This window comes from Ambystoma mexicanum, chromosome 10 (genome assembly GCF_040938575.1).
Source record: "Ambystoma mexicanum isolate Mex_15411 chromosome 10, UKY_AmexF1_1, whole genome shotgun sequence".
Classification (NCBI taxonomy): Eukaryota; Metazoa; Chordata; class Amphibia; order Caudata; family Ambystomatidae; genus Ambystoma; species Ambystoma mexicanum.
The window spans coordinates 405,369,038-405,394,095 of record NC_090932.1 but is presented as its reverse complement, the minus strand read 5'-3'; the positions used below and the strand labels follow the sequence as shown (position 1 = coordinate 405,394,095).

Sequence of the window (25,058 nt, the reverse complement as noted above, 5' to 3'; positions counted from 1 at the left end):
GTGTTTTCAAACAACGGTACTTGATCCTGTGCGGATGCATTACTGCGGCGGTTTGCCGCCTGTGTAAATGAAGAAAAATGCTCACTATGTGTAATTGCAAATACTTACTAGTTGAGGTAGTACATATCCAAATACCGGTGCATGGATGGAGTGTATGTAAATGCTGGTTGATGTATGTGGTACACAACTAAATGGCGGGGTGACTGCTGCCCCCAGAGGTTACCGATGGAACTCGATGGAACATAATGTAGGGACAAGATCTTCTAGGAATGCAAGCGGGCAGAGTGGAAAACCAAATCCAGGGCTTCGTTGAAGGGGAGTAATTAATTTACACCAAAATGGAAAAATGGCAAAGTAGGAAAATTACAACTTGGTCAACATGCGTGATCAGTAAGTTGTGTCAAAATAGAAAATGGCAAAATGGCAAGGTGTGAAAATTGGTCAACAAGCAAGTGCAACAGGGAGCTCAAGATATGCAGGACTGTGAATGCAATTTAGACCTTGTTACGGAAAAATGGATGAAAGAGAGGAATATATGTGTCATTCAGCAAAATAAATGTTCATAAATAGCAAATGTAACTAATTTCTTCATTGAGTCCCTTAGGTGTCAAAGAACTTAGTTGATCAATCCAAAATGTTTCTCGTTGGTCAAGTCTTTTTTGGAGATTATCATGTTTGTTATGTTTGCAGACTACTTCTACAATTACAAATCTGATCTGTGCCAGATTATGGAGTTTTTTCTTGCCAATGCCTGGCCACCGCCGAAGTTGATGTGTGATTCCTTATGCATGAACGATGTTCATTCCATCGGATCTTAGCTGTCCGTTGTGTCTGACCTACATAAAACAGCCCACAGGGGCATTCGATACCATACACAATATTCTGTGTGTTACAAGTGGCATAGTCTTTCAGTTTGATCTTCATTCCTGAGTGTGGGTGGTTTATGCTTGATCCTTTGATGATGTAGTTGCAGTTACTGCAATTTAGGCATGGAAATGTGCCTATCCGATCTGTTAGCCTTTTCTTGCGCATAGGTTTTGTGTAAACCAACTTATCTTTCAGATTTTTACTCCGTTGGAACACTTTAAACACACCTTGGAACGGGTACCTTTGACTGCATGCGTTTGATTTCTAAGTTTTGAATTACCGATAAATGCATATTATGTGATTATGTTGACTTATTCCTATTGTTTCATATCAGTGAATAATTGGGCATCACGAAGCAATTGTACGGCCCTGACGAAGGTTTTTACAACCGAAATGCATTGGCAAACGTACATTGAATTCGAGCCAATATCTTTGAGACAGGCCTTATTGAATATGAAGTAGAATATTCAAGAAAGATGTATAAATAAATATATATTCTTTTGAAAAAGATTCACAGTATCCCATTTGAATGCCATGGAAATGTGTATTTGCAACGCAAAAGTGTATATTCCCTAATTTTAGGGTAAACTGAGAGCACCAGTCTTAATAGAGTCATACCACTCTATTTTTCTTTGGTCATACTATTTGAAGGCTACCACGTGTCAACCCTGGGCTAAAGAAGAGTATTAGGCAGGCACATGGAAGAGATGTCCTGCATGTGTGTATGGGTGAAAGAAAAGCAGAACATACATTGTTGTGTCATGGAGGACATAGCACAAAGAAACATGCATCCATCATGGACATCCCTGAATGCATGTTTACAAATAAAAACAAGAACATCTGAAAATGAGCAAATCGCCCTAAAACTGTGGAAAAGAGAATGGGGCATTACTTTAGGCATAGATGAATGGACATATAAAGTCAAAGTCTAATGGGGACATTCCCATCCATAAAGGCAAAAAAAGGTGTGCAATTAAACAAATGTAAGCAATATAGGACATAGACCCAGGGATGTGTTTACCTTTTAAATTCCCTGACACTTGCTTTACATGTTTTGGATCACTCTTATTCAAAATGTCTCCTGAACAGAGCATCAGTCATTTCCCGTGTTTCAGGATTCCTGGAAACATACAAACCCTTTTTTGCATTTTTTACTTATTACTATTAAACCATATTTCTATCAATTTACTAAATGATTTGTTTGACAAAAGACTTTATGATTGCTTTGTTGCTTTTTACTGCCAGCCTCTACGAGAAAAGTAAATGTGGGTGCATTGTGTGTTTTGGTGGCAGAGATGAACCTCTAACACATCACACCCTATCTGCATGGTTTGGTCTGCTAGAGAGTTACATGGCATTATCATTACCCAACTAACACCAGCTCTCCTGTAGAACTCCTTAATGCCACCAATGCACCTCAATCAATTGGCAAACAAGGACACTAGAGTGCTGATATTAGCTGTGGCTTACCCTTTTAGTAAGTATGTAACGTTGTGCATGCATGTATTGGAATTGGTTATTTATAATGTGCTTAACACCCAGAGGTTTCTAAGCGCGGACCCGGGGAATGAAACTCTGTTGCACCACATCGTCTTGCTTCCAAGACTAGCACGTTTCCCTTGAGCTATGCTCCCCATGTACGTTGATGTTTGTGCATGTGAATGGTGCATGCATGTATAGGTGGTGAGTGCCCCTTTTGTATGATTGAGAATGCAGTGTGTGTGTGTGTGTGTGTGTGTGTGTATGTGCGTTTGTGTGTGTGTACACATTCTGGGTGCTCATGTAGAGAATGAAGGGAGAGCAAATGCGAGAGGAGGTGTGTGGGTGAGGGACTGGTGGGTGAGAGGATATGATTGTGGTGTTATGTGCGTGTGAATGTTCTGTGTGAGTGCTTGTGTAGAGATGGATGTGTGAGTGAATGTGAGTGAACATCTATGAGTGAGTGACTGGTGGGTGAATGTGTATGCATGTGATTGTGTGAATGTTCTGGGTGGATGCTTGCGTGGATAATGCATTGTGAGTGGAAGTCAGAGAAGGTGTATGGGTGAGTGAATGTGTATGAATGTGCTTCTGTGTGTGTGTCTGTGTGTGTGTGTATTAATGTTCTGGGAGGGTGCCCATAAGAGTACATGTTGTAGTATTGTGTTGTAGGACTATGTGTTGTAGGTGTGCATGATGTAGGTGCATGTGTTGTAGGGGCGTGTGTCATAGGGGCAAGTATAATAGGTGCATGTGTAATAGATGCACGTGTTGTAGGTGTAGGTGTTGTAGAAGCCCTGTGTCTCAGGTCTGGGTGTCATGGGAGCATGTGTCCTAGGAGCTTGTGTTGCAACAGAGTGTGTCACAAGTGTGTATGTCATAGGAGTGTGTGTAGGTTAGCGTGTCATAGGTGTGTGTGTGTGTCATAAATGCCTATGTCAAAAGAGCGTATGTCATAAGAGCTTGTTTCATAAGAATGTGTGTCATAAGAATATGTGTTGAAGAAGCATATCAAATAGCAGTGTGTCGTAAGAGGGTGTTTTCTAGGTCCACATGTCATAGAACCACATATCATAGGAGCGTGTGTCATAGGAGTGTGTGTGGTAGGAGCATGTGTTGTAAGAGCATGTTTTGTAGGAGTTATGTTATTGTTATTTCTACCACGCACCACTGCCATTTGTATGGTCTCCAGGTGAGTGGGATTGAGCTGGAAAAGAGCAATACAAATTTAATGTGCTGTTGGAAGCTTCAGTTTGAAAAACGTCACTGTGTGCTGGTTTGTTTTAGTTGATCAATGTTGTGTGGTGGTTGTATATGGAGGTTTATGTGTGCCTTGGGTTTTGTGGAGAGTCAGTGGAGTGCTTTTAGTTTGCTGTGTTTTGTTTTGTACCAAAGGTATGTGTTGGTTTTCTTCAGTGATCGAGTAGGGTAAGTTGGCGGTTGTCTGAACCTTTTTCTTTGCGTTGGGTTGATCCTTTGGGTTAATCTTATTTTTTGGTGTTTGCCGTTGAGTTTTTTATTTCGATTTGTGATCCAGTTTCAATGTTTCTTATTGTGTTGTGCTGGCGTATTTTCTTTGCTAGTCTTCCCTCTTTAGCTTGATGAGTTAAAGACCCATGTTCTTAACAGATTCTTGAATTTTAGGTGATGTTCCGTTGCTCGTGTTTCCTTTGGGAGCGAGTTGCAAAGTCTCACTGCCATGCAGGATAACACTGTTTTCCTGAATTTGTGTTTTGCATATTGTTTCGGTTCGAGGTGAATGTCATTGCTGGAACTTGATTTTTGTGTCGGTTTGAAGATGGAGATTTCTTCCTGCATGAATTTTGCTCCTTGGCCATGGATTGCCCTGTGTGCTATGCAGAGTGTTTTCAAGAAGATTCATGTTTTGACTGACAACCAATGTAGTGTTCTCAGTGCTGGTTTGATATGTTCTCCCTTAGTGAGTCTGAGGAGTAATCTTGCTGCTGCGTTCTGTTTACGTTGTAGTTTTCTCATTATGTATTCTGGCATTCTGATATAGATGCTGCTGGCATAGTCTATTCCTGACATGGGGAGAGAGATGAGTGTTCTGTGTAGGACGGTGAAGAATTGGAGTATCCTCTTGTTTGTGTATCAGTGGAACACACATTTATTAACTACTGTGTTGACTCGTGGCCGTAGTATTTGTTTCTTGTCCATTAATAGTCTGGGTTTTTTGACCACTTTTGATGGGGTTTTTGTATTTGCCAGATTTGTAGCGCATGGAATATCATGACTGTTCAACGGGTCGTTAGGTGTGATCATGAGTTCTGTTTTGTCTTGATTGAGTTTATGGCTGTTGGCGCGTATTCACTGGGTTCATTCAGTGAGGCAGTTAGTAAGGGTTGGGTTTTGTTCATCACTGGTGTTGATTTTGTCATATGTGTAGTTGTTGCAGGTGAGGCCATGTTTTTATGAGGCTAATCATGGGGGTCGTGTAGATGTTGAAGTGTAGTGGTGATATCAATGAGCCCTGTGGGACTCCACAAGTTGTTTGTGTGCTGACTGGAATGGTGCTATCCAAGTTGTTTCCGTTCTTTCAGTGAAGAGGATTTTAGCCAGAGAAGTGCTGTGCTGCCAATTCCAATACATTTCAGTCTTTTGATAAGTGTCTCATTGTGGAATGTGTCAAAGGCTGCTGACAAGTCGAGTAGTATATTGTTGATTTGATGCTGGACTCTGTGTTGGTCTTTAGATCATCCCATATACATAGCAATGCACTTTCCCTTGCTCTATTGGTCTGAAACGAACTTGTGGCTGGTCTAGTATCAAATAGGTTTCTACATGTTCCAGGACTTGTTCTTACACATAGCTTTCCAGTATGTTTTAGATTGGTCGGTAGTTGACTAGGTCTTGCGTATTTTCTGATGGATCTTTAAGGAGTGCCTTGATTTATGCCAAATTGAAGGCTCTTGGCATGGTTCCTATTGCTCGCGAGTGGTTGTAGAGGTTAAGGAAATATTCAGCAGGTGTTTTCTTGATGAGGATAGTCTTGTATACATCTGGTGGGCAGGGTTCTGCTGGAGAGCCTGCTCTGTTGTTTTTAGAATTTGAGGCTAGTCTTGTTGATGTCACATTTCAGTTGATTTAGTGTCAGTGGCGCTTCTTGGAGGTTCTTGCAAATGGCTATTAGGGCTTTGTCGTGCTGTTCTAGGTCCTTTCCAAAGATCAGAATATCATCACTGTAGTTTAGGGCATTCATTTCAGATGATATCAGGCATCTGATTGTCTCTTGAAAAATCTCTGCAGCAGATGATATACCAAAATCTAGTCACTTGTATCTAAACAGCCCATCATGCGTCGCAAAGGTGGTGATGGGTCTTGAGTCTGGGTCCAGGAAGAGCTGGTGGTAGCCCTGATTGAGGTCTAGTTTTGAAAAGTATCTCGCCTGATTTAACCTGATAAGCATGTCTTCCAGGCTTGGGCCTGGGTGTCTCCTCCTTTGGAGGGCGGTGTTTGGGATGCGCATATCGATGCTTATGCGTAGGCATCCGTTGTCTTTGGGCACTATCACTATTGAAGATACCCATGGCGTTGGTCCTTCTGCCTTCTCTATGATGTCATTGAGGAGGAGGAGTTGGAATCTCCTTTAACACTTGTTCCAGAAGGTGGAAACCCACTTTACGGGGGTGCTGTGGCACTGGTGTGATGTCAGGGTTGATGTGTAGTTTGATGGCTGAGTTTTTGAGCATTCCTACTCCCTCGAATAGTTTGGGGAACTGATCTTTGAGGTCCCCTTTCGTGACGGGTCAGCATGTTACTGCCATGATGGTTTCTCGTGTTGATGGGTATCCCTTTATTACTTCCAATTGGTCATATTGTAGGTCAATTAGTGCCAGGGCACTGGCCGTTCAGTAGCTGAGGAGACAGCGACCTGTGGATGGACTCTTTATGATGTGGATCGTGGATGTCACCGTGAGGTCGCGATGTGTCAGGTCACATTGAAATTGTCCCCTTGATGTCATGGGTAGGGCCGCTCCCCATTGGAAGATGTGTGTTCTGGATTCTTGTAGGGGCTACAGAGGGGTAATGTCACGGTATAGGTCTTCATTCATGACGTTTACCATCGCTCCCGTGTTGACAACAAACTTGTTCCCGGTGTTCCCCATTTGTATCGTCACCCGGGGAGCTGAAGTGTCTTCATCGTCGACGCTGAGGAGCCGAACGTATTCCTTATCGTATCCGTCTTGCAGGTATTGAGTTTGTTCGCTTTCCCCTAGCTGATATCTTGGTGGGGGGTTGGTATATAGGTCTATGTCCTGTTCATGAGGTGGCAGGGGGTCCCTCATGTATGTCGCCCCATGTTCCCGTGTTTGCATTGGGTCTCATTGGCGGATGTCGTACAGTTCATGATCTTTCCGGTCCGGTTCTGTCTGGAGTCCTTCTAGTGCCCTCACAGTGTTCGGGCTTTGATAGGAGTTCATGGGGTGTGTTGCATTTCTTTCAATGGGGCTTTGTTGGCGAGTTGAGCTCCCCTTGGGGTGTTGTTCCTTGCACATCACTTGAAAGTGGTTTTCCATTCCGCATCTTAGGCAGCGCTGGCCGATGGCAGGGCACGGTCCTCGGTGTGGGTACTCGAACCCACAGCGGTAGCATTGACGGTCACTCTGAGTCCGTTGAGCAGAGTATCTGGGAGTCAATTTGTTTTGTGGGGTCGGGTATCGGGTGTAGGGGCTTACGGCTGCAATGATGTCGCCCTTTTTTGGATTTTCAATAGCTGCGGCCTGGACATCCACTCTTTCGTACACTCTGGCCAAGTCCAGTACTTCTTTTAGGGAAAGGGGCTTTTTTAGGAGGTATTTCCTAAACATGGAAGATATGCACCCCTCTATTATGCGTAGCCTTATCGCTTCGTCATCGTTAAAGTTGGCGAAGTCGCACTTAGTTATCTTTCTTTGAAGGCGGATGACAAATTCTCCTATGGATTCATGAGGGAATTGACCACATTGATTGAAAGTGTACCCCTCATAGTCACGATTGGGTGATATGACAAGTTTCTCGTTCATGGCTTCCAGGAGTTTCGGATACGTGGTGCGGTCCTGTGGGGGGTCGTGCGCATGATGTTTTTAATTTCTCTCCCTGCAACATTGGCGAAAATGCTGAGTATATTGGGGGGTTCTTGTGTGCCAATGGCACCTACGAAGTCCTAAAATTCTTCTACCCACTCTTCCCATCGCTGACCCTGGTCGTTATGTGGGTTCAGTGTAAATGGCGCCGGTCTTCTCATTAAGCTGGTGTGGGAGGAGGGTGCTCCTGGTAGTGGTGGTTGGGCGTTTGCGTCTGCTGCGTCTGGAGCTGACATGATGGCGCCGCTGGGTGTGATGTAGTGTCTTTGGTGTCACTTGAGCATTGGTCCTAGCTGTTTCCTAAATCACAGTGGCCAAATGGGGTGAACGGTGGGTTTTGTTCTTCTGATCAGAGGCACCATACCTCACGTGTGCGTGTGGTGCTGTGGGGCCACTTATTGCATGCACCGGATGCGTGTGTCCCTTGTAAAGAATTTCTTCCTGTTGGTTGGTCAGGGTAGGGCCACTCGCGGGTTGCTCCTTATCCTTTGTGCCATCAGTGTTTATTTTTTTTATTTTTTTTATTTTTTTTGGTAGTGTCACTTAATGGGAGACGTGGGGTTAACTGCTGCTGGGCCCCGTGCTTGTCAGTGCTGCAGTTATGGAGTGGGAAGCGCGGGTAATTTCAGTCCGGGTTTTGTGTCCCTTCCCAGCCCCCGGCAGAGCTCCTTACTTGTTGGCGGATGTGTCCGTGGCAGTCCGTCCTTCTCTTCCTCTTGCGGGTGGCGGGATATATCAGCCGGGCCTGCTGCACAGTATCAGAGTGCAGTGGCGGCGGTCTCCTTGGCTCCGCTCGAAGGGGCTCTGCGGCTGCTGGTCTGTCTCTGTGGTGAGGCGCACAGGCTTCCCTTGTGGCGTTGGGCACACAGGCCTTCGAGGTCAGTCAGGCAGGTCTTGACGGGTGGCCGACACTCCTTTCCCTCTGCAGGGCACACAGGCCCACCTGGTCAGCTGGGCACATGGGCCCCCGGAATTCGCTGGGCACACGGGCCCCCGGAATTCGCTGGGCACGCAGGCCCTCCTTCTCTGCAGGGCACGCCGGCCCACCTCTTTGCTGGGTCTGCAAGTTTGCTTGCACTGTTGGGCGCACTGGCCCTCCTGGACTACTGGGCGCTTGGGTCCACCGCTGCTGGGCTCACGGGCCCTCCACTGCTGCCGTCACACAAGAGTTTGTGTCGGCCTCGTCGCCAGTTGTTGGGCACACAGGCCCACCTGGTCAGCTGGGCACACGGGCCCCCGGAATTCGCTGGGCACACGGGCCCCCGGAATTCGCTGGGCACGCAGGCCCTCCTTCTCTGCAGGGCACGCCGGCCCACCTCTTTGCTGGGTCTGCAAGTTTGCTTGCACTGTTGGGCGCACTGGCCCTCCTGGACTACTGGGCGCTTGGGTCCACCGCTGCTGGGCTCACGGGCCCTCCACTGCTGCCGTCACACAAGAATTTGTGTCGGCCTCGTCGCCAGTTGTTGGGGGCTCTCAACACTCATCTGCAGTCATGCACATAACAGATGTACGGAGCCACTGTCCTGTTAACCTTTCTTTATTAACTTCACATTGTAACTAACTTTTCTCTCCCATGTCCCTCCCCTTCCGCCCTCTTCCCGCCTTGCTGTGTGTGTTTCCTTAAAGGGGCTGCATCCCTTTTAACCATGTACAACAGTCTTGAACATGTATCTGGAGAATAATTGCATTACCTTTGCAAGACAAGTCATTTAATACTCTCACACTCCTTTTCATAAATCTATGGGGACTAATGGGCAGGATTTTCAGTGCCATGGCTAATACCCAGTAAACATACATATCTTTTTAATTCTCGACACATACACCCTAATCAATTCACAGTGACATTGGAACTAGAGGGACTGACAAACTGTGAACCATACTAATATGGAGTGAGTAAGTGAGTGGGTGAGTGAGTGAGGTTTTCGGCAAAGCACAAAGTGCCCCCTGTGTTGCTGTAAGGGCTATTTGATTCACACATAAGTTACGATGAATCGGCCATTATGATCTTTAGACCAATCCACTCTGAGCAATGCTGAAGTAAGTGAGAGTTGTTCATAGTAACTTCCTTGTGAACTGAATAGCGCTCTCGGGGCCTGATTTACAAACGTGTTTTACAATGGTGCAAGCCCATTGAAAAACGCTTTGGAAATCTGCCCCCTCCCCAGTTTAAATCAAAGGTAAGTCAAAGTTACTCATACTACCTTCTTTATGAATTGGCCCGATAGTGAAAACTAAAAAAAGGGAAATGCTCCTGAACAGTTAAACGTCCTATGCAGACAGGTTCTAGATGTGTAGAGATTGTGTAGAGTGGTTGTTTTGTGGGTAGAAACCATGAAAGTACTTGAAAAGCCTTCACACGACAGGGAAGCATAAAATAAAGCAGCAATGGAGCAATATGGGTGGGGATGGTCACTCACCGAGGGAGTGGGAGGGAGAGAGTTTAGCAACCTCAATGTGTGAGAATACTGATCATATTGTCAGTTTTGATCGACAATCTGTAGAAAGTTTTATGGTGAACCCTAACATCACAGGTTATCTGTTTTGCTTTTGGGTGAGGCCATATTTAATACTAGAGGACCAGCACAATAGACCCCTAGATGTTCCTTCTGTTAGCACCCTATGTCACTGCCTAGTTGATGCTTTGCCTGATGCACAGTAACTCCCGTGCTGTATATACGTGCATGCTTTGGCGTTGCCTGCACTGTGTTGTTAGTTAGCTGGGTTTACTCCAAAGGCGTTTTTTTCAAAGATATCTTTGATTAAGCACATTTGATTATTGCAGCTCTCGTAATTCTGGATTCCCCAAGGTTTACGTCCCTTTTCGTTTTGGGACAATCATCTTTAGTTGGATTCACCCATGTTTAAGTACTAATGTGTTAAAAAAAAAAAGAATGTTAGACACATAGAGGAATACTTCTAATCATGTTGTGTGCTTCTACAATTAAAGAGTGACACCTTTTATTCTGAAAGTACAAATAGATTAATAAAATAAAACAGCAGAGAGGTCCAGCCTGGGGCACAGTGAAGTGAATAATGTAATGTCGACTGATGCGCAGCAAATGGATCCAGGCTTGGGGCACAGTGAAGGGAAACATGTCATGCCTGACTGATGCGCAGGATAGAGATCCAACCTTAGGGCACAGTATAGGGCATAATGCAATGTCTGACTGATGCAGAGCATGATCTAGCCTTTGGGCACAGTGAAGTGAACAAGGTCATGCCTGACTGATGCGCAGAATAGAGATCCAACCTTAGGGCACAGTATAGGGCATAATGCAATGTCTGACTGATGCAGAGCATGATCTAGCCTTTGGGCACAGTGAAGTGAACAAGGTTATGTCTGACTGATGCACAGCATAGAGATCTGTTTAAGGGCACAGTGAAGGGAATAATGTAATGTCTGCTTGATGCACAGCATAGAGATCAAGCCTTAGGACACATCGACAGGAGAAATGTAATGTCTGACTGATGCACAACATAGAAATCCAGCCTTAGGGTACAGTGAAGGAAATATGTAATGTCTGACTGATGCAGAGCATAGAGATCCTGCCTTAGGACACAGTGCAGGGAATAATGTAAAGTCTGACTGATGCAGAGCACAGAGATCCAGCCTTAGGACACAGTGCAGGGAATAATGTAAAGTCTGACTGATGCACAGCACAGAGATCCAGCCTTAGGACACAGTGCAGGGAATAATGAAATGCAACAATAATTCTCAGACCTGTGTAAAGTCTGGAAACAATAACTATAAGCAGTCAAGTCCAATGCAAGCAGGAATGCTGTCTTTTCCGGGTGAAACTAGGACATAGGGCAATTGTGTAATAGGCAATGCAAAAACCTCGCATTTTTTCATAAAAAGCAACAGTTGGACTAGTCTTGTCTCACCTCCTAACCTCGACTCGCGTTTTTGCGATGAAGAAGCCCATCGTGTACTCCTTGATTCGCACGTCTGCGGGCGGGTTGATCAGAATACTGCTGCAAGAACATGGCGGAGACACAAGAGAGAGCAACGTTATATCAGCGCTGCAGCAGATTCCGCAGCCACATTTCATTGTTTAACTCATTATCCTGTGATCCCGAAAAGGCCAAGATTGCTCCTCCACCACTCAGGGAAATTTATAGCGTTTATTTCTCATAATTAAATATTTCATTTCCCCGAGCGGACGACTAAGCAGGCAAATATGCGCGCGTATTCCCCTCTGATCTCCTTCCACATTCCTCATTAAGAAATGTTCTCTTTCCCCATTAAGGACATTAATATTACTATCGAATCCAGGGCCAGAAGTGTGGCGAGCCCTTGCCTGTCACTGTTAACTGATTATAGCTTTGCTGGAGTGCTTTCAGGAGGGTGGAAGTGTGGGGGAGGGGTAACGGGATGGATACATCACACTACACCCCAGGGGCGAAGTTCCATGCTGCCCCTATTTAAAAAAACAGATAAAAACCAGCATCTTGCCAAATGACCACGGTTGATCAAATTGGCATGGGCCTTAGGGCAGGGTCGGACTGTGGTATAACATTGTCTCAGAAACAAATGAAAATATGGCCCACAGTTGCAAATGGCAATTCATTCCGTTTGTGACAGACTGTTTCAGAAGTACCCATGGGAGAGGTTTTTGGCAAAATGTGATGAACATGGTGCATTTTAAAGAATATTTATTCAGTAACCTTGGTCAAACTACAGGCTGCCTGGTGAAGTAACTTATCAAACTGGCCCACATAGACCAAAAAAGTGGCCCACTTTGACCGAAAGAACTAGCCCACACTAGGATTTTGTGTTTTTGGTTCAGGCATTGGCCTATTGCCCTATAGGCCAGTCCGAGCTTGCCTCAGGGTAGCCCAAAGGGAAAAAAAAGTCTCCTCTGAAATTACTAACACAGTTGGGGCCTGATTTACAAAGCGTTTTTCAATCGGATTGTTCCATTGTAAAAGGATTTTGTAAATCAGGCCCTGTGTATCTTCACTGTATTTTTAACCCCATTCCTTTCTTGATTTAAGGTGAATAAATCAGGTGTGGTGTATCAGAGACTCTTCACCAGTCAAGGACAGATACTTTGTCCTAGTGGCAGAGCAATTTCTTCATGGTATTAGCACAAGTGCAAACATTGACCTAGTGTGAAAAGATTTTTTTTTTTTATACCAGGTCAACATTTGACCTAGTACGGATATCATTCCATATTATCACTCAGGCTTACATTGCATTGGTGCAAAACACATTGAAAGAGCAATAACAAATTACATAAGCTTTGCACTGGTGCAACTACAGTTATCACTAAGGCAAGCATTTCCATAGTGCAAAGCACATATTGCCTGATTCATGGAATATTTGACCGATTCAAAGTTAATTTGCACTGCTGACAAGTGACTTTGCACTGCTGACACAAACCCTGATTCATGGAACCGTGCAAAGTGTATTTTTGACATGCAAAGTCTGGACAAAGTAATTTTGCACTGCAAAAATACAATTTGGATGGTTCCATGAATCAGGGTTTGTGATAGCAGTGCAAAGTCACTTTTCAGCAGTGCAAATTGATTTTGAACCGGGCAAATATTCCATGAATTAGGCCCATCGCGTCTGCTTCATGGAATTTTCTGCGTGGTAAATAGATACTTTGCGCACCAAACCACAAGCAAAATCCCATTTGTCAATTCATGGAATCGACTGAGCAGGACTTTTTCGTACTCTGTGTGGACTTTAAGCAGGCACAGCACGTCTCTGCGAGTGGCCGAGTGTCTTCACCGAGACAACTCGCAGAGCGAGGACTTGGCATGTGCATAAACCGAAGTAGGGGGCAGAACTTGCAAAATGGGGAAGAACAAGCAAAAATGTGGCTGTCCGAGGAAAGGCCTCTGCGAGGCAATCACACGCCCACAACTGCTCAGGTAAAATCATATTCATGGACCTATCCGTGCAACTTCATGTAGGGGAAATGACCGTGCTAAGCGCTCGATGAAACCACCACTAGAAGGCAGGCGTACAGAAACTTGCACATAGGAATTACTGCGCAGAGGTAAGATCGCATGTTGGATTTAGGGGTGAGTGCACGCAGTTGGGGTTCAGATAGAAGTTATGGGTGCGCGTAAGCAGGAATGGTTTACGGGAGTTTGCACGCATGTTTACCGGAAAATGTTAACTTTTACGATACATGTTACGCATGCTGAGGGGTTGCTGGGAATAGTTCTGAGGGACACTACGCAGTGTCACCGGAGTGCTGGCTTTGTTGCAGGGGACACCACGCAGGATTACAGGGGTGCATGAATTTGCGCCTGAGGACTGCGTACAGGTAGGTATTAGTGCCTGTATCTGCTTTTGGGGGGTTTGTCGGGGGCATTATGGTCGCAACTTGCATACAGACTTACTTTGCAGAGACAATTCCATGCATACACATAGCGTGCAGAAAATTGTATGTGCGCAGAATCGTTCTCGGTGCACACAATTTGTGGCATCTATGCGCACTTCCCCATGAATCGGGCCCATGTTCTTCCAGCAAATTCTTGCATCAGAGTAATGCTGGTCTCAGTACTAGGACTAGTGCACTTTTTCCCTGGTGCAAAAATGCACGGAAAGAATCTGTGTTGCCCTAGGGCTGGTTGTATTTCCACCAATGCAATGTTTCAGTACTATGGCTCTTTGTGTCCTGGTCTTTGGACAACTTTTGCTGTCCTGCTAATACTGGGCAAAATTACACTTGCATTAGTGCATTGTTTCTGCAATGCAGGGCAAAAGGCTTCAAAGTATAAAGCCTTTTCTTTCCAGGTCGGTACTTTAAATCTGTGCTAGGTTGGATACGTGCCAAATGTTGTTACCATGTCCTGACATTCTTTTCCAGAAATTGGTCAGAGTGAGTCCCCCTTCTAGTGGGCATGCCCCTTTTTCATTAACGACAGCGTGTCAGTTTGCCCATACAGACAAGAAGAGTATAATTGCTAACTTAGAGAATAGGGGTGGCTGGGCTCATCAACCTATGTCCTCATCTAATCTTCTGATTTCAGTCTCAGGGTGCTCATTACGAAGTGGTGAGAGCATCCATCTCTAGTGGCAAGAAGCTAGCTGCGCTGGGTTGGACTTCCACCTCCTTCAACACCTTTGGGGATTGGCATTTGATTTAGAATTTCTTTTTGTGCTTTTGCTTTGAACTTTTCAAACAATTAAACAAATACAAAATGCAGAACAAACACAGGTTGTGTGTATGCCACCCAATACATGCAGTCAAAACGTATGTCTAATTGGAGCTGCAATTAACAACATGTGATAGGTGTGCGTGATTGCACACTACTGTGGAGGTACAGTGCAAACAGTTCTCTCTCCACACCCCTTCACATGCAACAGGGAGTTTTTTCCCCTGTATACTAATAAACAACCTCTGTTGTCCTAATTATAGTATTTTATTTAATTTGATTTAAATATTTTAGAACAATAGATAATATTGGGACAAATCCTACTCCACATTTTTTCATCAATTTGCAGTATGTGTTCAGTACTTATATCAATATGGCTATTGGTTTTGCATTTGGTTTGCTGTGGTGTGATTGCCCCACTGATATGGAGATGTTCACTTCCAGTACTGCCTTTGACCTCTTGCAAGCCGATTGCACCTTTTCAAATGAATGTTTTTTCTCTACCTGGGATAAAACATTTTAATGTACTCTGATTAAGATACCACAATTGTATGGCTGTTTTTAAGTCCGAACTCAATGAAAGAATTAGGACCTGATTCATCCAAGTGTTTTATAATGGCACAATCCCATAGGAAAACATTCCATGAATCAGGCCCTTAAACTGCAGACATTTAGATATAGGGCCCAATTCATGGAAAAGTGAGAAATTTAGCCTGTAAAGGCTGCGTGCCGAGAATGACACTACTCAAGCCTTCGCGCACAGTAAAAATTGCGTGCTCCGTGTATTTATGGATCTAAACGTGCATTTCTAGCAGACACACAAAGGTAATCGAGATACACAAGGAATGCACACAAAACACCCACACACAAACCGAAAACATAACTGTAGACCAACGTTTCCGCGCTGCTCCATGTCCAGCACCCCAGATACTCTGTGTGAGGTTCCATGTAAGTAATGGCTGCACCCCAGCTACTCTGCGTTCACACACCACCCACCAGCCCCCTCACCTCTGCCACTACCCCAGGCAGCACTCACACCACCCACCAGCCCCCCTTTCCTCCGCCACTATACCCGGGCATTCCCCGCCAGTCCAAGCACCACTCACCAGTTCCATCACCTTCGCCACTACCCCAGGTAGCCCTCACACCACCCACCAACCCCCCTCACCTCCGACACTACCCCAGGCAGTCCTCACAACACCCACCAGCCCCCCTCACCTACGACACTGCTGCATGCAACCCTCACACCATCGACCAGCCCCCCTCACCCACACCACTACCCCAGGCATCCCTCACACCACCCACCATCCCTCCTCACCTCTGGCACTACTGCAGGCAGCCCCCTCAAGTCCTGACACTACCCACCAGCCTCCCTCACTTCTACCCCAGGCAGTCCTCGCCAGTCCACACACCAACCACCAAGCCCCCTCACTGCCAACACCAACCCAGCCTGGCCCTGCCCATCACCCCCCTAACAGGGCAATATTGCACAACAACTTACCTCACTTATACTGGCATGCCACCAATACGAAGCACACTGGCCACACACCCACCCATATACCCAACAACTAGGTGCATTGTTGCAGAATGCAGGTTTTTAGCTCATCACAGTATTCCGTGGTACATCACAACCAATGACACAGAAAGAGGACGGCTGAATTTAGCAGCAGCTACACAGTGTCACACAGTAATGTGATGTATCATTGTGCACATGTGTCATTGCAATTGCCTCAAACTGCTGTAGGTGAATAACCTAGGAGTACACTAGTCCAAGACATCACTGACAGGGCAGAGTCAAATGTTATGTCAGTGCATAGTAGCAAACAACATTCAATGAATCATTGGACTGAGGCCAGAAAGCACAGCATTCAAGAGCCCCTACAACTAACATAATGTGCACAGGAATGTTTTGGGGTAATGCAAAGGAATTATGAGAATGTGTGAGCCAAGCAGACATATGATGTGTACAGCCACATATAACCACACTCACATGTGATGAAGAAACAATACAGGGGGAGAGGTGCTGCATGACATGAGCCCAAACACTGTTTGTTAGCTGATGTGTGTTGGTGGGTATCGATGCATTGTGAGCCACCCCACACCATCCCCATACATAATTATTGAGCGTATGCCACCTCTCCACAGTTTAGCCCCAACCAATGTGAGAGTCAAACAACCAATGCACATCAAAATAAGAAATAGGAACAAAGAGACAACTGTGTGAAGAACAACAAGAAACTGTATTACCAATATTTACACTATCAAAAATGTCTATGTGGAAAGGGGGATATGTCCAAGGAAAAAAAACTATAATCCACAGAATCAACTATTTGCATGGGCAGCAGGCTCAATACTGTACCATTATGTCCTCCAGGGCAGGGTGGCATTCTTCATCCTCAACTTGGAGGCAGGCCACTGTCTGGTCCTGGATGGCTTGCAGGCGGTCCCTCATCCTCCTTCCCCCCGCATCCCTGCACGCCTCCTCCAGAATCTCCACCCACTTCAATGTCCTTCTTTCCACCACCTCTGCCCTAGCCCTGGCCACCCATGCCACCCTAGTCCACTGCCTCTCCGCCATCAGCTGCATCCTCAAATCAATCCGGACACATACAATATGCCTGAATCGGTGGCACTCCTCCTGCCATTTGCCCAAACCTTGCTGTGTAGCTTGCCTCCCTGATGGTGTTGTGCCCTGTGTTGATTGCCCCTGGACATTCCTATAATGCTGCTGCCTTGCCAAGCATAGCCTGTGCATGCACCCCCGCCATCTGGAAGTTGCACGATGGGGGATACAATACCAGCACTATTCTGATATGCCAGCTGCCCCACTGATTCCTGTTACTGTGTCAGTGCCTGGTTAGGTACAGCGCCCACCACTGCTGTACTTTATTTGACTTCCACCTTAGGCAGAGACATGCTGATCACCAGACTGGGCGGTGTGGGTAGGACAGGATGAGGGGCGTCATGATGGGACGTGGCAAAGAAGGCCCCCTGAAGGCTGAGTGGGGCACAGTGAGGAGTGGACAGCTGAATGTGCCAGTGCACAGAGACCACCCGAGAGCAGCCCACATAACAGTTGGGACATTGAGACACAAATTGTTTGGTGATGTTGTGAGAGAAGATCACACATATTTCTCACATCATCAGAAATCCCACCTGTATGACTTGCAATCCCAGCCAACAGGGCATGCAACATCTCAGGGGTGATCTCCGTGGCCCAAAGGTGGGCCTGGACTGGGTGGAGGCATCCATATTGGTGGTCAAGGCTGCATCAGATGGAGCAGGGACAAGAGGTTGGTCAGCTCCCTCCCCGGTGAACTGCACATCCTCCTGTCCCTGGCCCAGAGGTGCAGCCTGAAAACCCTCCTGGATGTCCCCACCCAACTCTGTGCCCTGTCCTTCAGCTTCCTCCACCACCACCTACATCTCCCTGGATAACTCCAGAGAGCCTTCCTTCCTGGATGGCCCCTCCATCCTTGCACTCTGGCCCCCAGCCAATGAGGAGTCCATCTTTACAACCTCCTGGAACATACCCCCGTCCGATGGAACTAGCGCTCCCCCATCCAGCTCACCCTCGCATGATGTAGACTACAGTAGGGCTGGCCGGGGTGTGTGCTTTTGCCTGGTGGCTTTGTCCCAGCCCTTTCATTCCACAACGATGCCTCTACCCTCTTCACAAGCTGCAGTAACTGTAGACATTTTTTTAAAAACATTGACATCAGTAATCATCATCAATGGATGTCTTGCATACACAAAACTAACAAGAAGACTCATGCATAATCTCATAACCATGAACTTAGACACACACAATGCACACACACACGTGTGTGCCCTCTGACAAACTGCATTAAAAATGTAGCATGATTGTAGTGTGAAGGCTCAATCATATTCATGACCCGTGGTCATGTGAATTCACATTGTACAGTGCCCAACAACACATCCCCTACAACAGGCAACAACGCCATATGAATCAGCAACCAACACAAAAACGACCTGCAGCCATGGTCATGCAGACAGCACAATGGCACCTGCCCACACAAACACATTCACCTATGTCCATGTGGCATCTTCAAACATGCATGCCACACATATGCCCTAGAGCATTGTTCCACATAGGGACTCACCAGCGGCATCCAGATGACTTTTCCAGACAAAGAGCCAGGAGTGGAGGTCTGGATAGAACCTCTCAAGTACCCGCAGCTGTATCTGGCTGAACCGGTGGCAGCCAGCATGGTACACCTCCAGGGTCAGTTCTGTGGTATGGCTCTGGGTCTTGAGTTGTCCCAGAGTTTCTGGGCCATCTCCCTGAGCCGGAATATCACCCCCTCCATGTTGTTGGCAGCCGTGGTGACATCACAGATCCTTTGCCTTACGCTGGTGCCCAGCTGTGTAGCAGGTTGAAGAGGGCATCGGAAGCACCCAGGAACCGAACTACCAGTATGCCAAGTTTGGTGTTGCTGAAGTTGTTCACCCTCTGCCTCAACGTGGGGGTGCTGCCCACCCCAGATGGTGTGGATCGGGTAAACATGGAACACCCGAGGCAGTTATGGGCTTCCTGTGTCCTGGGTAGGTGTTGTGGAGCAACAGTGGTGTTGGTAGAGGTGGAAGTCCCAGAAAGTACAGAGGAGATGGTGTCAGGGCCAGCACAGGAGTCCATGCAAAAGTGGGGCAGTTGGCACACCAAGACAGTGCAGGTTCAGGCAGGCACTCACTCTCGAGCAGGCAGCAGCACTATCGGAGTGAATGAGGCAGGGCAGGGACAGAGTAGGCAAAATCAGTAGCAGTTTAGGCAGGAGCAACAGTGGTGTGTGCTTTGCATCCTCAGGAGCTGACAGCAGAGTAAAGGCACTAAAGTTACATCCTGAGTGCAGAAACTATTCGCACCTACACGACACAGCAATGACGCCATACGATAAGTTAAGCAATGCATATCACTAGTTGTGCATGAAGTTTATGATCCGGAAGAGTTACAAAGTCGTATGTGTATTTTGCTACGGAATCATTACCTTCAGATATAGCGTACCCAATTTTCTTTGGCGGGTGTTTGCCTCTGCGCATTCACGCATGTTTTTGTGTACTTTTGGAGGCATATGGTATGTCGCATATGCACAATTTTGTATATATGAGTGCCACTGTGTATTGCATACTCCTTTTTCAGTTATCAGAAGCTTTCCGGGTACCATGTACGTTTTCTTTTTTTCAGGGTGGCACTGCATATCATGTACCCTTTTGTCCCTTTTGGGGTACATTTGAGCCTTGCTGGACCACACATCTATGTTGTACATCACCTGGACTGTTCCCTGACTCATACTGCCCAGGACAATAACTTGGTGTGCCTTCCATGCATACCTGTGACATGGTGGAAAGGTGCCAAGAGGGAAAGGGGGCAGACAGGGTCAGGGTGGGTGATGTGATGAAACATCTGGTCCAGCCCGAGGGGGTTGAGGAAGTTGTGTGGAGACACCTTTCCCAACCCCAGGGGGTCGGGGACGTGGTGTGGATAAACATGCCCAAGTCCCAAGTAGTCAGGGACGTGGTGTGGAGATATCTGCCCCAGCCCAAGGAGGACATGGCAGGCTCCAGTCCAGAGGGGGGCCGACACCTGAATGCCAATGTGGTTTCGGTCAAACGGGCAGTTCCAACACCCCATGCCACTCGTGGGAGGAAGGGACACACTGCACAGCAGGAAGAACCTCAACCTCAACACACGGCACAGGACACTGGCCCGTAGAGGAAGAAAAATGTCACTGATGAGGAGCTCCATATCCTTATTGACTACGTGATCGAACACCATCGTGACATGTGCCTGTATGCGGGGAGCACACGTACAGACACACAAAGTATGGTGCATTGGCAACATGTCATGGACAAGATTAATGCCTTAGGGGTGAGGTGCATACAGCGGAACAGGTTGCAAAGCACTGGAATGAACACACCCATCACACCACGCACAAGCTGAGTGTCAACCTGCCCTCTGCAATGGCAACTGGAGGGGGTCAAGCAGAGGGGGAGCAGCTTACACCGCATGAAGAAGCCACAATCCAATTCATCCTCCTTGAGCAGGTGCAAGGCATGGGAGGCCTGAAGATATATGAGGACATATCAGGGGTGTGTTCGTCATTGTGCCTCCTATGTTTTGCCAGTCATGCATCACCCATATCATTTGTGTATTGGCACATCTGGCTACATGTGTATGCCAGGCCTAGATAAAGCATGTCCTGTGACATACACACTCATGTCAGATGGCCATCATACTGGGCATAGCCTGTGTGGCTGCCATTTATGGCATATGTATTTGTGACAGGACACATCCTCCACAGGATACTCCCCCGGCACATGTGCACCATGTGCAGGGGTAGAAGTGCACCGAACAAAGTAGTGGAACTGTGGTCTTGGCAGGAGAGATGGTAGGAAGAAGCATAGAGCAACATGTGACAAGGTGTTGCCGTCGGGGCATTGCAAAAGTCTATGTGACAAGTAACTAAGGCTCCTATTCCAACTTTACACTTGCAGAGACATTAAGGGACACATGCTCTCTATAGAGAGGTGAACATGGTTGTAAAAAGTAGAGGAATGGTAAACAAATACAAATAAAAGTAGAGGAACACAGCGCCCGACCGTTCCCGCTCACTTCGATCACTGACCATGTGACAACTACATGTACTGTTGAGTGTTAGGAAAGATTTCATAATTGTATGTAATTTTCCCTCCATGTGTCAACCCCCAAACATTTTGCTATTTTACACCCTGATCTAGACTTTGCCAGAGAAACGCAGTCTTCCGCCGCACTCCTCTGAGCTTTCGCTCAATTCTTATGGGGAAACTGGCATGCCCTTAAGACAGTCAGTACTGGGAGACTTTGTTTCCCTTAGTCCTTTCCTCATGTTGCAGCTTTTGTGCAACATGAAACAAGAGTGCACTGTAACTTACTTTACCACGCTCTTGGGTCTCTAGTCATTCCAAAGGCCCTAGCCACTCCCGCTGGACACTTATTATGAACTGTGCAAGTGTGTCACAGACAGGACTGGTGGCAGCTATCGTTTCTCTTGTGTTATGAAACATTTTTCACCATGTTGTCCGCGCTTTCCGCGTTTGGCACAAATGAGTGGCCTGGCTCCAAAATGGCCATGCCACGAGGTTCTTTGTCCTGTCCACTGACTGTCTTGCCCCTTCACCTTCCCCCAGGTCGAGCTGACCCAGAGCAGTCCTTATTTGGTCATGCACTTTCCTGCGAAACACAACGCTTTTGTGGGCTTCTGCATGCCTTGTGTGTGCCTCCAGGATGTGGGCTGGGATGTCTGGTCCCAATACACATCCAGGGTGTCAGAGAGTCTAGAGTGTCCTGATTAGTGTGAGTGTTTGTGAGCAGATCTCCCATTGGGTCTTCTCCGTTTTGGCATGAAGGGAACTTTGGATAAGAGGAGGCTGGAAACACCACTACCATGTCGATCTCCTGAGTTCACACCGAACAAGGGATAAGGAGCCAAGTATCCTCCAACAAGAAGCTGAGTTGAGGAACCGCTGGTGACCCGCTGAAGGGTTGGCACCCTGAGCTGCTGTCGTCCTGAGAGACCCCTCTGCATCTGATCGTCCTAGAAGGTCTGCAAAGGCGCTTCAACCCATTGGAATAGTGGGATCAACTATTCCCGGCACCTTCATCAAACCTGCAAGTAAGCCTCTTCGGAAGTGTCCCTGGGCCAACCAGTGGGCTGACCAGCTTACGCAGGATGCTTTGCTCTGTCACTGCTGCCGTTTCGGGGAAGCCCTCGAAACTTGGTTTACTGCTTGCTCTGCGTCCACGGCACCCTCACACCGAATTTCGTACACTTCGCATTCCCAGGTCTGAAGTGAGACGAGTGCACCCAGACCAGAGTAAACGCAATTGCCGTGTTGCCCTGCTGTGGTAACCCTCGACCCTGCATCCTGCTACGCAGAATCTACACTGTGTTAAGACATCCTGATTATCGCAGCTGAACCTGCCAGCAACGTGAACTGAACTGGAGAAGTCTGGGTCTGCCTGCGTCGGGGACCGGTGAGTAGTCCATACCTCAACCGGTGGCCCCTCGCGCAGGAGCCTGTTTCTTTTCTACAGCTGTTGCGAAATAGCAACTCTATCCCGCACTCTCACCCTGCCTCTGCCCACAAGTGGAGGCCTTGCTTCAGTAGTGGGGACGTGTTCTGCATCACTTCATTCACCTTCCTGAACTGCCTGATATCCTCGAAGAGGCCCTCTTTTGTCCATTGGCACCAGCGCATGCAGGTACTTTTGAGCATAAGGCTCCTCTCTTCGTAGGGCTCGGACTTCCTCCTAGTTAGGTGTATTTCAGATGTCAAACTGGTATCCAGTGTTGCGCACGAGAAAAGGCATTTCAAGTTATTCCTACCAGGACACATAGTGAATTGTCGTGGTATAACTTTTTAAAGGCCGTAGTCCTATCTAACAATATGGAAACAAGTACCTTGTTAACTTTAAATGCTTCCAAATCTGAAACATTGAAAAAAATGTGTGCTGAAACAGGTGTCTCCTCTCAAGGCACCAAAATGAAAATGATCCAAAGAATCATGGCGTGGCAAGAAGCGCAGCTTAGCGCTATAGCTTCAGAGGACAGTGCAGAAGGAGGTGGGGCTGCTCTCACTGGTAGAACTGACAGCGACCAGGAGGACAGGGAGGATGAAATGTCCAATGTTTCCTCTGCCAGTGCTGATGTGGAAGCCATGATTGAATTCAAGAAGCAAGAGCTGCTGTTTAGGCAGACGGAGCTTGAGTTCAATATGGCCAAACTCCAGGAAGAGCTTGAGTTCAATAGGGCCAAGCTAAAGATCAAACAGGCAGAAAAACAGAAAGACAGGAATCACCAGTTGGAACTGGCCAAGTTCCAAGTTTCCAATGGATCCAAGGGTCCTGGACATGGGTCTGGGGCCTCCTCTCATCCAAGGTTTCCAAACGATCTGCTCAGTGTGTATGAGGAAAAGAATGACATTATGGGCTGGCTGAATACATTTGAGTATGCATGTGAAGTTCACAAGTTGGCAATGCTGATAAAATTGCCTAGTTACTTAGCAGACTGCCCCATTCTGTCTGGATTGCCATTATGGAAATGTCGAAAACTGAGAGAGCAGATTTTGCAATGTTGAAGCAGACTCTCATTTTAAAGTTTGGAATGACTCCTGCCCAATACTTAAAAAGATTCTGAGAGTATAAGAAAAAAGAAGGTGGTACTTGGGTATCTTATGTAATTGAATCCTTAAAAAACTTGACTGGCTGGGTCGAAGGTTATAAAGTTTCTACCTTTGAATGTATGATAAGTCTTGTCATGCTGGAACATATTTTTGCATCTTCTTCCCCTGAGCTTAAGCAGCATTTGCAGATTCAAAGGAGATAGATCCTAAGAAGCTTGCCATTGCAGAAGATTTATGGGTGTCACATCGAGTGTCCCATAAGGACAAGACTCATCCCGGTAAGCAGGAGGAAGGGAAAAAGTCCAAAGATAAGGAGGGTGGGGAAACTGATAAATCTTCTTCCCAAAAGGGCCATAAAAAGAAAAATAAGGGTAAGACACAAGAGAACTCACAGGGTAGTGGAGGTCAGCCTCCAAAACAGAACTCTGGTTATAATAAGCTTCCCTATATAAACAGACCCAATTGATCTTGTTTTGCTTGTGGAGCAACTGACCACGTGAAGAGGGAACCCAGATGTAAGGTCAAAACCTTGGGGTCCACTCTGCTAATCTGGCTTTCTCCTCCTACGAGGAAGAAGAGATTACTGGAGCATCCTTCTCCTCAGACTCCTTCCCCAGTGGGATAGAAGCTGAGGTAGTTTTAGTTTCCCTGGGTTCCTGGGAGCCTAAAGTCGAAGAGGCTTATGCTAGGATTCCAGATAACACCAAGCACTACTTTAAAGACAGTGTGCTGATCAATGGAGTAGATACTCCAGCTCTTAGGGGTAGTCGGTGCAGTCGAACTGTAGTGGATTCTACCTTGGTAGACTCAGAGGAAGTTGCCAGAGCTACTCTGGTGCCCACTAAGTTGGCTGACGGCCCACCTCTCATGTTCCCATTAATACCTGTAAATCTTACTATCAATGGTACAGCAGTCAGGATTCCAATGAGCATTCAGAGGAGTGTCCCAGGAAAGGTCTTGTTGGGCAATGATCTCAGAGCTTTAGGGCTTGTGGGAGATACTGCTGACAGACCCTGCACAAGGACTCAAATGAGGGCAGCACTGGCCAAGACCAATGCTCTGCCCTGCCAAAGGGGAAACCCAAGGCTAAAGGAGTCAAGAAACCAAAAAGAGGGAAAGACAATATTCCCCCTAACTCGCCTACCACTGCGGTGGAGGTAGTTGGTCAATCACCCGGACCTGACGAGGAGGTGGTGATGCCTGAAGTATTTGACCCCCATGACCATCCTGAACTAAACAATTGTTTAGTAGAAGGTGGTCCTGACAGGGAAGAATTCAGTAAAGGCAAACGTGAGTGCCCATCTGTGGAAAGCCTAAGGAGACAGGCCT

At 46.8% G+C, this 25,058-nt stretch overlaps 1 protein-coding gene across 1 annotated transcript in view; it reads right to left on the bottom strand.

Moving 5' to 3' along the window:
• The window catches only part of LOC138491456 (calcium-activated potassium channel subunit alpha-1-like), a 1,832,603-nt gene that overhangs the window by 747,176 nt on the left and 1,060,369 nt on the right, over positions 1-25,058 (bottom strand). The window contains exon 17 of the mRNA XM_069617974.1: positions 11,316-11,405. Coding sequence (XP_069474075.1) covers positions 11,316-11,405 — 90 coding nt within the window. The remainder of the gene's footprint in view (positions 1-11,315; positions 11,406-25,058) is intronic.